Here is a 15,123-nt window from a genome sequence, read left to right on the forward strand (position 1 = left end):
TTCTAAAAGCAGGGGAATGCATTTATAATTGATTTCAGCTGATAGCACAGAAATTTCCATAGAGTTATTTGAAATATAATTTTTTTGGCCCCTGATTTTTCGAGCCAACTTTGAAGAGGGGGAGACAAAAAGTTTTCGCAATTCGCAATTTTTAGTGTCGGAGAGGGGGGGGGGGCCTTGACCGATCTTATGCACTAGGTTCCCAACGAACACGCACTGCCCTTACACCTACATTTCACCCTTGCTCTGAGTCAGTACGAGCAACACGCTAGAACACGCTTTGAGTGTTCGTGCCAGGCGCACACCTTCTTTTTCGGTTACGCATTTTAACTCGGCCGGGGGTGGTACATTGCCCTAACCATTTTAAGTGTGCCAGTCAACTTTCATTAAAGCAAACACTATTTTATTTTTAGTATGAATTCAAAAACTAGTTGTTATTTTACTGTGTATTGTTTTCTCCTGAAATCTTTCCTAGTGTTGAGTCGTGTTTATATGTTAATATTTATTTTGTCGCGGTGTTTTGTTACAATGTTTGGTCCTAAGCATGTTATAAAAGTTTACCAAAAGTGCAATAGTAATATTTTTTGTTGATCCTTTAACCATTCCATAAATTAAGTAAGGGCTCAAACCTCACTTGTTTTAAGAAAAGGGTGAAGATTGAAAACAATAGACAGTAAAAGAGAATATATTTTATAAAAAATCAAGAATTAATAGTATGAGAATGATGATTGTATTTTAAAGAATAAAAATGAGAAGCTGGATGCAGTAGATGTAAAATTAGACAAAAGTTAATAGAGATAAAAAACAAGCTTAGATTATAGTAATGATAATGTATAGGACAGATAAAGAATTATTGAAATAAATAAATTCGCAATAAAATCAAAAAAGATTAGGAAAATGATAAATAGACTTAATATAACTAGTACATTAAGGAAATTTATATTTTTAAGGAAAAAAAAAACAAAGTTTGTTACAGCAGTATCAATTGGTAAAAAAGAGTGGACAAGCTTTGAGAGTTACGAGAATTAAAAGTTAGTAAAATCAAAATCAAATGATGGGTATTAAATAGAAGAATCAGCAAAATAAAAAAAAGGAGATAGGTGGTAGCTGAGAATGAAGAGAAGAGAAACCCCGTTGTGCGATGTTTCAGGTACATCCACAGCAGTTGACTCAACATACTGCGAATCAAAACAATACCGTCTACAATCACAAATTACTTCCCTTTCCCACGCGCCCTTTTCTTTCAGCAGTCTCGAATCTGGCCCGCGGTGGTCAAAGGTTTACGAGCCGTTTCCACAGGCCACCAGCTAGGTCATCATGAAAACCAAGCCAACGTGGAGGTAAGAAAATAGGACACTTGCAAGAAACGGATGTAGTTAGTTACGCTCCTTCCAGGATGTTCCTTACCTGAACGTCAACCGATGAGCACGCAACAAGATCAGTGCCATTGCATGCTCTTAGGTATCAATCCTTGGCCTGCAAAGAGGGGGTTGAAGTTTGTTCCAGCCTGAACTGTTACAATAAAATCAAAATTTAATTTAATGTCAAAAATAGCCCAATGCACCAATTCGATCAGCTACAGATTTCCAGGGAGTTCGGATTTAACAAACAATACCTTTGTTTAAGCATATTTAGCGTTTATTCAACGATCATGTCTAAGCGATTTTGCGTTTTCGTTTCTTTTGAACAGTTAGTTTGTTTCGTTTGATACTTGATGCATACTTTTGTAGAAATAAATTCGCAAACAAGGATGATTTTTTCTTTATTTCTTGGTTTCTTTCAATGGTCTCAATGATTCATCATGTGAGCCTTGAATCTTAGAAATAACGTGAACTAAATTTAAAAAAAATAATTATTATCACATACCATTGTCACCTACCACAAGTTAATAAACAGACTTATGTGCTGTTTTTTGGATTTATCAATCATAGCAAAAAAAAAATAAAATAAAATAAAAAAAATGAAAAATCAGCATAGAATGATGATACCAGAGAGACGTATTCTAGGATGTTATGCTTCCTTCTAGGTTTTGTATCAAAATATATTATTTTCCGAGAGACGCACACTTCAATCTTTCATACTGGATTTCCAAACTAAACTTGTTACAACATAGAAACGGATTGACAAATGATTTGAATCAACAAACTTATCCACGAGGCACGAAACAAAGCTGAATACATCCAATGGAGATACCTTTCAGCGATAAGCTGCGAAATCGTTCGAGTGAAGCTTGATAATATTTGTCGCATTTTTCTTTATATAAGATACTGATTATTGTTGTGTAAGGATGAATAATTTATGGTTTCAATTTTCCGGAATTGTTGGCAATGCCTGCTGCACAAGGGTGATAGTTGGGGTCACTTTGCCAGAAAGAAGGGCGCTGGCGCTGCCAACGGGTGTTGAACTGCCGCTTCCGCTTTGCGAATTGCCCGATAAATCCAAACAAAGATCAATGTCTGCGAGTGGTTCCCGCCAGTAGTTGAAACTGGTAAATTCGATATCCTCCGCTTCAATGTGCTTGATCGGTGGAAATAGCTGATCAACGATGTATGCCATGTTGGCGTAGCTGTAAAAAAAAAAAACATGAACTTTACCAAACGCACATGGATAAATTAACGTTTATGAATATTTATGTAGGTAGCATGAACAAATTCCACTGTTCCAGTCTAAGTGATAGCCATTTACCAAAATCCAATAATGATTTAAGACCAATACAGACAGATAGAGGGAGAGACAGCGATGATGGTTTAAAAGCATGAAAATCGCGCGTTTTATGACAATTTAACAACCGGGTTAGGGTGATTCATACAGTACGTTGCGGCTGCATCCATAAAGTACGTCAAGCTCTTGGAGATTAAAGGGAGCGTGAAGATTCATGAATATATTAAGGAAATTACAACGGGAAAATACTTTGGTTAGCATTAGCATGACGTACTTACTGGATGCTACCTACTTGCAGTTGCTTACCCGCAGTAAAGCGATGAGAAATAACATTTAAAAAAAATCACACGCGGAATTTACAGGTAATCATGTTTTTGGCACTGGTTTTCATAACAATTTTATATTTACAAACAGAGCAAGCCACCACATAACGCGGCTGTATTTCTTTTCATGTTTCGACAGCACATTCAGTCTTTTCTGCTTTGGCGTCTTTAGATGCCTCTGTTAATCCCTTTGCTTGCCCTTTCAATACTCAATGTCACACCGGAACTGTAACTCGTCGTGAGTACATTGGTCACAGTGGGCACTCAACGGTTGCCTAGTTTTGTATTTTCCGCCTCTACTATTGCGCTGTTTAGCACCGGAACATCCGCCGTCCTCAATGCTGCTATCTTCTTCATCTTTATTTTCGTCGTCGTCGTCATCATAGTCTAGCTCTTCAGACATGGATAACGACTCGCGAATGAGTGGTGGGAATATATCATTGACTACCAACGATTGCACCGCATAACTGTGCACAGTTCAATGTTTCATTGAGAAAGAATGCATAATTGTTGTGTTGTGTTTGAAAAAAACAGAAAAAGTAAGAAAAGAAATAAATAACTCATCAAACAACTAAATAATGATAAACAATATCATGATGATTGAAGTTGAACAATTCTTATGAAACCCAAATAATGGTTAGCGGTTTGCAATTCTTTTGGCGTGAAGATTGATGCTGATTGCCAACATCACGAAGACACATTGAGATGGTTGTTTGTGGAATGAGACACATTTTGTTTAAATATATAAAAAAGTAGGATTTGAAACTTACGTAGACTGGAATGTTTGGGTCAACTCGTGTTTCAATTCTCCCTTTGTGTTGATGGTGAATATGCGAGAAATTGGTATTCCAACAGCACGGTACGCCCAGACATCCTTAAAAATAAATGTAGAAGAACGTTATTTTCAAATGTTTGTACTTGTACACTATCAAACTCACATTGATTCGATTGCCGTAACCCGCGTAGAACGGATTCTTATCCGGGAACAAAGCTTGAATGTCACTCAGGCAAGCGATTTTAAACTGCTCCGGTTTCTTCTCAATCACTTCACGATGGAACGCCGACATCAGTGAGGTAGGGTTCAGAAGAAGCGGCCCATCGGGAAGTTTTACGTCGCCCTGTCTAATCGACTGAAGGTAGTCACGAGTCGTCTGAAAGAAAAATCATTCATTGCGACCCAGTACTAAACAGCATTCACATGGCTTACCTTTGCTTGACCAATCGCACGCGCCGACAGGTACAGCATCTTGTAACCGTTTTCTTCTATTTTCGAAAACAGCTGAGCGACGCCAATTTGCTCCCAATTCTTCCCCACCATGGGCAAAATATGACCAAGCACATCAGATCTGCAAAACGGAAACATTAGGGAACATGGTTCAGCAACATGTACCAATTAACATACTTTGTAATGGTTCCATCGATGTCGGAGATGACCACCTTGTCGTTGTACTTCCACTTGAACAAGAAGCACTTGCAGCGAGATGTGCCCTGGTAGGCAGTGGTAACGCTGAAGACAATTTCGTTCGTTCCCTCGTTGAGGTTGAGGCTATCGATTTGATCCGATGACAAGCGCAGCGTTTTTCTATACTTCTCAACAGAACTGTTCAAAGTGTAGCTGCTCTCGTTGCGACCGCTTTGATCCACCGACAAGTCAGCATCTTCGGAACTCAAAGACCCGTTGTAACCGTCTTCCTTGGCCTTATTTGTGCTGGCAAGCGAAGGCACAGCCGAGTCTTCGGGAGTATTTGAACGGGAAGTTTGTGTCGCCGCCGCCGCCGAAGTTTTCGACTCATCTGGCAAGGACAATTCTTGTTCGTTTTCAATCTTGATTGTGGACTTATCATTTGAACGACGCCAGTACCACCAACGCCCACCACGAGCAGCTTCCGCCGGCGACTGCTGTGATTGCGATTTATTCTTCTGCACATCCAGCTGATTGGGACCGTCTTCAACAGATGCGTCTTCGGGTTGACCTTTCTGCGATGCATCGCCAGCATCGTTGGGGAGCGCCTTTGAAATGCTAACATGGTCATGACTTGCGGGCAAGCAACCGCCCAGGACAAGTATTTTTCATTGATACGCACAACCAAATCAGGTGACGAGAACAATGCAGGATTGTTGCACACGTCCGTGTACAACAGACGATGTTTCTCAAACTCTTCGTGCGACGGAACACCATTCTCAATTCCACCGCATAGTGAAAGCGCGACAAAGTCTAATTTATCCGTTTTAGTGTCGTCGTAATCAGAATCCATTGATTTTACTCCCTCCAGCGATGTTGGACTCTGCGGAAGCGAGGTACCGTTCCCACTTTCCCGATCCTCTTCGCTCTGCCCTGTTTGTGGTTTGGAAGACGACGGCGGAAAATAGAGAGCTGCAACTTCAGGATCCAAGGATTCGTCAAAGTCCGACAGATACAACCCTTCAGGAACATTTTTGCGTAATTTTTTGTTATACTTCATAAAACTCATCAATCCGCTAAGCATTGAGTTGCGTTGAGCTTGTTTTCCCTGGGTAGTGTTGAGATCCTCCGGGTCATCTGGCTTGGTTGGAAGTTCTCCCCATTTCCATGAAGCGGACATGTTGTCGCCTTCCATGTTCTCCCGTTGTGAGATTTCAAACTCGGTATCGCTCTGGATTGGTGTCGACGGTCGTGACTGACGAGGACTTGTACCAGAGGCAACTTCCGTGTCACTGAAGAAGTGAATGTCTAGCTCATGGATACGGTTCTGAGACAGTTCTGAGGTTTCTTTTGGTTCAACCGAGGGTTCAGTTTCGATTGGTGGTTCAACAATAGGAACGATGTCTTCGTTGTCTTTGAGTGATCCACTGTTTGATGAGGCGGTCACTTGTGAGGCTGTCAGGCTATCTGTTTCCGCACCATCATTATGATCCGAGTGGTTAGAACCAGCCGAACTGCTTGAAGAATTTTTGCGCTGCGAGTTCTTCTTTTTCATGATGGATTTCTTCCTTCGCTTCTTTTTCGACTTGGAGTCTGCCGTAGTCTTATCATCCGCCGTCGGTGACGTTTGTTCATCTTTAGCATTCTGTCCGGCGCTCGGTGCTTTTTCCGACTCTGTTATTGAATCAATTGGTTTGAAATGCTTTGCTTGTTCGCCTGACGCCACAGGGGTGCTATTGTTCCAGGAGGTATTGGAGCTCTCGACGCCTTCCATTTGGAATATTTGCTCTTGCTCAACTTCGGCCCACTCTTGGCGTATCTTCTGCGTTGTGTATTCTTTTTCGTAAGTGTCAAATCGGGCCTGCCGGTTGTATTGTCCGTGTGTCGTCTGTGACTATAGTCGGATTTTGGTTCTCAAATTTCGCCTTTTCCGTGTCTCCATTTTCCTGGGAAAAATCTATCGAATTACGACGTGGTCTGGGCAGAGTATCTTCTGGCTGCTTTTCCGTAGTAGTAACAATCGAAGCGTCAAAGGTCGCAATGAACGAACTGCTCGGAATCGGCGATGTAGCCATGTGAGCTGGCACCTCTTCGTCATCAGGAAGACACTCTTCGACAAAAAATGCCTCGCCTGATTCTCCCAACTTCATATGGATATCGACAGGCTCACCGTTGACCTCAATGTCCACAATCTTCTCCCGACTGCGCAGCACTCCAAGCTTTCCAAACCGCACGTGGAACGGAGAACACATGTACGATCCATCTGGCTGTTCGACTATTATCACATCAATTGCTCCTGTTAAGGTAGCGCCATTTATTTCACTGTAAAACTCTTTGAAGTTGCTAAACACTTTTACTATGCTATTCATGTTTGCTTTTGTGTGATTTCTTTGCTCGTTTTACGGATGATCTGTAATTGAAAGATGAAAAAATACACTTTTAGAAATGTTAAACATAACATAAAATAACTAAAAATTTTTTTTCAAGGGATAGATTGATAAGCATTGGACAAAAGCTATTTTCACTCAAAAAACCGCAATTCGTTAATTAAGGTGTGATAAAAAAACTCTGGAGTTGAATAGATAAGCACAATCAGACTGAAGTTTGCCCTCATGAACTGAAGTGATAAGGTTTGTTAAGCCTCAAAGCCTCGATACTTTTTGAGGCAGATTTTTTAAACGTGTTGCAAGTCAAACCATGTAAAAAATCGAAAAGCACGTGTTGGAACTTTTGCCATTCAATGAACTGAGAGTGCGCAACTTTGTTGTTGGTGATTGTAATCGAGTATGCACGGTAATTTTTCTGGACCAGAATTTTAAAAGGGCAGAAACCCACAATAAGTGAATGAAAGAAACACATCCCCAAAAAGTGCTCGGCAGACTATTGGTGCACGGATTGCTGGGTGTTTGTTTTTACTCCCGGTGAATTTATTATTAAACTTTTTCTATAAAGGTGTATGTGCGACGTCTACAGTGTATTAAATGTATATCACACACTACGAATGCCTAAATAAAGATCGTCATAAATAAAAAAAATCAAGGAAGTAAGCACACATGCATATAATCTCTGAAGACAGGAACTCTCTATTACCGAATATTAAAAAGAAATCATAACAGCTATGTGGATGTTTCTTTTTCTATCATAAATCACTATAACAGACGTAAAAAACACATTTTCTTGTCTCGCATAATAAAATATTAAAACTAACAGCGAAAAACAACCATGGGTTTGATCGTTTCCTAGGTAAAGCTTAATTTTCAACTAAGCCTCAGGAAATATTGTTTACGCCTCCGACAAGAGTTGTTTTGAAATGAGATATTCACGTTTCTTTGGCGAAATAGCTGCCAGATACACACACCCTCTAATATCAAGATGAAAAACAGCTTTTTATAGAATGATCATCTACATACTAGTCCCTGTGCCAAGCTTGCGGCATGGCAAACAAACAACTCAACTTAACAGCATAAAAATGCGAGACGACGGGACGTGCCTTCATAGCATCAACCAATCAGAAACCGTGGAGCATCGCGCCATCGTCTTATGTACTTGTGAGTACTGCCTATATAAATTGCGTAGGGTAGTAAACAACTGTTTCACTATTCATGACGACTTATTCTTTCAACATTTTTTAACTTCCTCTCGCTGATTACAAGTTGACTATTCAGAGACCAACTTGTGCTTATCAGCCACAACCTTATCAGTCTACGTGTTTTAGATAGTGACGTCAATCTAATCGCAAAGCGGCCTTTCTAGGGTAATGTCCAGAATTAAACAAATTGAGCAAAATATTTGCACAAAACTGCTCAGGGTTCCTATTTTATTGAAAGATAGTTATCAGATTTGTTCAGCAATATGAGTCAACGTAGAATTCATGTGAAATTTTAAATCAAGTTTTGAACGGTGGCTGTAATTGCCTAGTAGACATCGAACGATCCATAGCTAGAATCACCTGTTCCAAGGAGTTGCACTAATACTACAATAAAGAGCGAGACATATTCAACATGGTTAGTTACTTATGTGCATGCCAACTGAGTGCATTTTTTGTAACCAATTTCGCCAGAGCGTTTTTTCTACTTTTCAAGCAGTAGACACAATTATCTATTAAAAATATTTGTTCCCCCGAAAAACTTTGATGTGACAATAAAATCTTTATTAGAAAGCGGCTTGTCTAGATGAAAATTTGTTATTGATTTATTAGCTGAGGGCAATGTCCAAGATGGTTGTCTTTTCAAACAAAGAAAAAAAAGTAAATGAAATGAGAATTATGAAACTATAAGCAGACTTAGCACAACGCAAAACACAAGAAATACTTTGCAAGCAGTTCAATGTAAATTTGTGATAACAAAAACCTCTAATTTGCATGATATTATTGAAAAAGTTAATTTTCATATTATGGATTATTTTCATTAATAAATCTTTTGCGATAGCTACGAACCTGATTTGAAATAGTTTTTATCAAGAAGAGAGTATTCAGCTTACTTTAAAGAACAATTAGAATCTATTTTCTAACTTCCACACTTTTCTTTTTGTTCCATTCAGGCTAGACTTAAAGATGGACTGGACGAGCTGAGCCGAGACCTAAAATTTTGACAACTGCGATTCAGGGCTGCCATTTGTTGTTTACGGGAGATCTGTGTTTGCTTAGTAAAAAATCTGTATTGTTTTTTTAATTTGTTTTTAGCTGATTTTATGCTATAAAAATATTTATTTAGGGGAAATCTACCCATTTTAATCCTAATAAGCGGTCGTGTTTGAATGATGCTGGATAATCTAGAGTCTCCCTTGAATTTTACTAAAACCAAGTACACCAACGAGTAGAGCAAGTTTTTGTGAACATTTCTGTTTATTTTCACTTTCACTAAAAGTTATTCTATTTCTTTACCAAGCATTTAACAAAAAAATTCCCAAGGGTATTCTAATCGAGGCGAATGCATTGGGCCACGTCCATTTTTCTAATATCGGCTTAGTTCTTTTTCTTCCAACACTCTGTCGAGTGTTGCCATTTGCGCTGACAGTTCAAACGAACACTCACGAAAAGTGGCATTTATAGGGAAAGTTTCCTGGCATCGCTGGCTGTGCTGCTGGTGGTGTTGACGACCAGCCTTTGTTCTTTTTTGCCTTCGTCTCTCGCTCGGTTTTCTTCAGCCTTCGATTGGAATGCAAAGTGAAAATTGAAACGTCAAACGACTTGGCGCGTTTGTATTTTTGATGGCGCTTGCTAATTTATTACATTTTTCGGGATTATTCTTCAAGTGAGTGCCTTAATAATGATCAAAAGAACATGTTGCCGGTAGTTGGAAGCAATTTCATATCTTAAGCGCCGTGAAAAAGTAAGCGAAAGTGAAAAGTTAATTTTGGCGATATTCATTAAGCGTTTGAGGGATTCTCGTGTGTGTCACTGTGTGTGCCAACAAAATGATGAGAAGTGGTCTCGCAAAATACAAATTATGATCAAAAGTGCATTAAATGTGATCTTTTTGGCCAGTAGGTGGCATACATTTGCGTGCTTACTCGAGGCGGTGCTGTTGCTGGTAAGTTTATAGCCCAAATAGTATTTTTGGAGCTTTAATCGAGCATCAAACTCTCCATATGACGAAGATAGGTTTTTGATTGGAAAGGGTAGATTTCCCCTAATTTAATAAATTTTGGAAGAGTTCCAATTCGGTCGATTTTCCGAAAAAAAAACAAAGTTTTTGTTTTGATGCGCAGTTAAAACCAGCCCAAAAAATGAAAAAAAATAAACACTTTTCAGATTAAATTTCATGTTTTACGTTTTCTTGAAATAGACTAAGAAAAACATTCAGTGCATCCTGCTCAATTTTTTGCCAAAATCCGCTGAGTGAGCGAGCGGGATAAACAACTAGATGTGAAATCTGCGCTCGCGTTAACTTTTTTTTTACACATGAGAGATCCACCTTACCTTAGAGATCCTAAATCCTATTTAGGGTCTCTACCTTACCTTACATTATCCACCTTGACACTCTGCGATCAGATCAGATTGTCATTCATAAGATTTTTTGTTGTGGTTGTCAAAAGGGATTTTCTTTCAACCTTGACAATATTTTTATTCATATAGTGATAAAAAACTAATGCAATTGATCAATGGTGCATGTGTAATCTTGTGAAAAAAGGACTGCTATTTTATTGCGTGATCAAAAAATCAAAAAAATTAAAAATGTATGACTTACCGAAGAAATAGGTAGTCAAATAACCCTACAAAACAAAGTCGAGTGAAAATTTCCGGGAAAAAAGTAGATTACAGTTACTTTTTTGAAAATCTTGAAACAAGTCCGTATGCGTATTATAAAACATTTATAAAACATCTGAACAACAAAAAATGCTTAAAGTTTTTGATTTTTTGTTGTTGTTTTTGATTCATGAAAAGTGTTAAAAGGAAAATCAGCATCATGTGAATCAACTTTAAGGCTGAAACAAAAATAATCAATCGATTAAGAAGGTAGGTTTGGTTTTCCACTATGTGTCTGTTTTTGAAATTCGAATTTTATAATTTCAAAATTTTCACCTTCGGCGAATCGGCTAAATAACTCACAAAAAGTTAATCAGAATAGGTTCCATTTTATTATAGTTTGCACCATTTGCTAGTATTTTGGCTAATCTTATTCAATTGCTGGGTGCTCCACTTGAAACGATGTCAAAATTAAAGCCGTAAATCTGCCGGAATATCTGTTCCATCTTTGGATGATTCAATTACAGATGAATTCGGTGGCGCATTGCCACTTAATGATCCAAAAACTAGGCCATCATTCTGCCTGAAAAACAAAAAAAAAATAGCTGATTGAAAATAAAAACACATTTTTTGGATACATAATCTTACCCGTTTTGAGCTGATGTTAGTAGTAAACCAGACGAGATCAAAAATAATATGAAGTGAAATAAAAATGTGCAAACTATGCTTTTCATTCTTTCCATAGTCAGCATCTTTCCACACTTTTGTTATTACTGGCTGTATGTCAAGCTTTGAACTGTACTTTAAATACACACTGTTTGCTCTTTCGGTAGCGGCACAAAAAATATATGCGTAAAAAAGGTATGAAAATTAAATTGTAAATGTGCTTCAGTTATTTAGAAAGCCTGTTTGTATTTAAATTGACGTTCTGAAAGGCGTAAAATTGCATTAATTTCAAACTGAATTGAATTTTATCATCATGTGAACCATTTACGCTAATACATATGGCATTTAATTATTTTTAATTTGTAACTTGAAAAATTAGGATCAATTTTCAAGGACTTTTAAAAATTGTGGAATTCGGAAGACATTAACGTCAAAAAAAAATTTGAGTACTATTAACTTCAAGTAAATATTTCTGAACAAAATGTTTCGAAACTGATAGATGAATAGATACAATAAACAACAAAAATCACACGCACTAGTAATGCCAGTAATGATAAAGGTTTTGTCACTATTTCTGTTTTTGCTTGAGTCTTGACTAGAATTGTATTTTGATTTGGTGTTGAATTAGTTTCAAACTCTGCGTCAGATTACAGTAAACACATGTACAGATTAGTTTTTATAACAAAAATATTGAGCCTACCTGAAACAGTGTGTTAACTGTCTATTGAAAGAGCGATGTAAAGATGAAATGAAAATATGGAATTTCCCGATTTATTTTCTGTACGAGTTACACATTAGACAAATTTCTACACTATAAAAAAATATACCACTATTTTCAGTATCTAAATAAATTGGTACCATATGAACATTTGCACCTTTCCAAATTAAACCGCACATACGCCATATTATCAAATACGTGTTTTGATTGTATTCAGTTGCTGTCATCCATCGCAATCGTATTACCACAAAGTGTTTTTGCAATCTGTAAAAGCGAGTGTAATCATTAGTTTTTGTCTGAGTTTTTCGCTTATCACTGAACAATTTTAAATACGAAATACATCATGGTAAGTTTTCTTGTTGTATCTAAAGTTCTGAAGCCGATAATGACAAGTTTATATTCCAGAGCTATCAGGACGAAGAAGGCTACCAGGTTGGATCGTTTCCTAAAGATTTCGGATACGGAAATTTTGATCCAGAAGACACCTCAGGATCGGGAGATGACAAGCCTCGAATTTTACTTATGGGACTAAGACGCTCTGGAAAAAGCTCAATTCAGAAGGTTGTCTTCCACAAAATGTCCCCGAACGAAACATTGTTCTTGGAATCAACAAACAAAATTGTTAAGGATGACATCAACAACAGCAGTTTTGTGCAGTTTCAAATCTGGGACTTTCCTGGTCAAATAGATTTCTTTGATCCTACTTTTGATTCTGACATGATTTTTGGAGGATGTGGTGCATTAGTTTTTGTAATCGATGCACAAGATGATTATATTGAAGCCCTCGCAAAGTTGAATCAAACTGTTACCAAAGCCTACAAAGTTAATCCAAGAATCAAGTTTGAGGTTTTCATCCATAAGGTAGATTTTGTTAACCTTCAATCACTCGAATATCCATTTTAACACTTTGATTGAGTTTCTAGGTAGATGGAGTAAGCGATGATTTCAAAATGGAATCCCAAAGAGACATTCACTCGAGGGCTACCGACGATTTGGCGGACGCCGGACTAGAAGGAGTCCATCTAAGCTTCCACCTTACGTCCATATATGACCACTCAATATTTGAAGCTTTTTCTAAAGTAGTTCAAAAGTTGATTCCCCAGCTACCTACGTTGGAAAATTTACTGAATATTTTCATTTCGGTAAGATTTCTTTTGTAAAGAAAGCATACGTATTCAAATGATTCTTGTTTTCTGTTTTAGAACTCTGGAATTGAAAAAGCGTTCTTGTTTGATGTTGTTTCAAAGATATATATTGCAACTGATTGCTCCCCGGTTGATATGCAAAGCTACGAACTTTGTTGTGATATGATTGACGTTGTTATTGACCTATCGTGTATTTACGGGTAAGGTTTTTAAACTGGAACAATCGCACCAAACATTTACTTCATTTTTATTTATTTTTTTCTGTGCAGCTCCAAAGATGATCCCGACGTCCCTGCGTTTGACAATCAAAGTTCTAGCCTCATCAAAATGAATAACTGCACAGTGCTGTACCTTCGCGAAGTGAACAAATTTTTGGCACTTGTATGCATCATCAGGGAAGAAAATTTTTCTCGACAAGGAGTTATAGATTACAACTTTCTTTGTTTCCGAGAGGCCATTTCGCAAGTGTTTGAGCTTAGATTAAAAAATCAAAAAATGGAAGCAATTGATCCAGATGCGGAAGACGGCTCATCAGTTATACTGAATGACAGCGTTCAGGATTTAGAATCAAATCAACAGCTGACCAGTGCTTAACAGATGTTATGAATAATTTTAATTTTGACAACATATTGCCTTAAATAACATGTGTTTTGAATACATTTTGTAAAAATATTGATTTAGTGCCAAATAAAACCGTTGAGTACATGATATCTACAGCGTCTTTTATACTATTTTAAAAGTTTTATTTTTTACAACTTTAAATTTGAAATAAATATATGAAAATTAATAAAAAATAATCTGCAAAAATCATCTTTTGCAACTTGAAAAAAAAAACTACTGTTATCATTATATTATAGAGGTTTATCGGCCTTACATTTCTGTAAATTGATTTTTAAATTTTTATTTAAAAAAAACATTGGTTCAGTTTTTGAGCTTAAAATTTAAAAAAAAATCCGAACAAAGAAATGCTCATTTTTTTCTAAAGTTTTTGTCGCCAAAATATCTTGTTCTGCAAACTCGGCCATGTCAATCCTCCATGAATGTACACACATTTTGTGATGTTGTTATATATTTTAAATTTGAAGGCTGAGTTAGTGCGATCAAGCTGGCTTATAAAAAGCTGAACTTTAGCTCTTTACATGCTCATTTTACAATTACTCAGTGTGGCCACCTCGGGAAAAAACCGGGAAAACCGGGAAAAAACCGGGATTTTTATCCATCGGGAGAAAACCGGGAAAAACTCGGGAATTCGACCGACAAACCGGGAAAAAAATTTAAGTTTCGTTAAAATTTGACAAAAGCCTCTTTAAAGTATTCAATATGTTCTTTTCTCAATAAGAATATTATTCCTGTTATTCTAAATGAAGAATTCGCGAAATCTATGTTTGAATTTGTGTGATAGACTCATGCTTCTTGGCTATGGATTTTTATCTGTTGTATCCTATATATGATACTTTTACAAGGCGAATTTGTTTTTAATAAAGCAAAATGTTTGCTCTATCAGCGGTTCTCAACCTGGGGTACATGTACCCTGGGGGTACCAAGAGCTGTCTCAGGGGTCCGGAAGACAAACCCCGTAATGGTGGACATTTACCCCATCTTTGCTAAAATATTAGTTTTGCATAAAATTAAAATTAGGATTTTTTGTAAGTGGAAAATATGGATCTCATGGTACGAAAACAACATTACACTAAATATCTCTCTAAATTTAAAGATCAAGACTTTTCCTTCAAATTATCACACAAAATACACTCATTTGAAATATTTTTCTTGGCCTGTACCTCAGCAGCAAAAGAATGGATCAAAAATGTTCAAAAAAGAATGTAGTAAAGAATTTTCTCAACCATTTGTTGTTTTAGAGATAAAATAGAATTGTTTTTTAATTGAAAATAGCTACATCTTCAAAAAAGTATGTGTAGTATGTTTAAATCTGAAAAAATATAAAAATTCAAAGAACAAGCCATAGTCTCAACATTTGAATGCAAAAAGTGTTAAAAAATGCATTTTACTCTAGTTCAGTT

At 37.1% G+C, this 15,123-nt stretch overlaps 2 protein-coding genes across 2 annotated transcripts; one reads left to right on the top strand and one right to left on the bottom strand.

The window, feature by feature from the left end:
* Positions 1-1,624: 1,624 nt before the first annotated feature.
* On the bottom strand, positions 1,625-6,755 carry LOC6032789 (phosphatidate phosphatase LPIN2). The gene is given in 8 exon segments (XM_001843276.2): positions 1,625-2,566; positions 3,755-3,858; positions 3,923-4,135; positions 4,192-4,330; positions 4,387-4,993; positions 4,996-6,228; positions 6,231-6,296; positions 6,299-6,755. Coding segments are annotated over 8 exon segments (3,081 nt in total). The 3' UTR covers positions 1,625-2,304.
* Positions 6,756-12,146: 5,391 nt separating this feature from the next.
* On the top strand, positions 12,147-13,812 carry LOC6032788 (ras-related GTP-binding protein C). The gene is made up of 5 exons (XM_001843275.2): positions 12,147-12,303; positions 12,363-12,818; positions 12,881-13,099; positions 13,160-13,302; positions 13,372-13,812. Exons 1-5 carry the CDS (start codon positions 12,301-12,303, stop codon positions 13,694-13,696), a joined length of 1,146 nt encoding a protein of 381 aa, XP_001843327.2. The 5' UTR covers positions 12,147-12,300; the 3' UTR covers positions 13,697-13,812.
* Positions 13,813-15,123: the final 1,311 nt, after the last annotated feature.

The sequence above is a fragment of the Culex quinquefasciatus genome, chromosome 3, assembly GCF_015732765.1.
Source record: "Culex quinquefasciatus strain JHB chromosome 3, VPISU_Cqui_1.0_pri_paternal, whole genome shotgun sequence".
Classification (NCBI taxonomy): domain Eukaryota; kingdom Metazoa; phylum Arthropoda; class Insecta; order Diptera; family Culicidae; genus Culex; species Culex quinquefasciatus.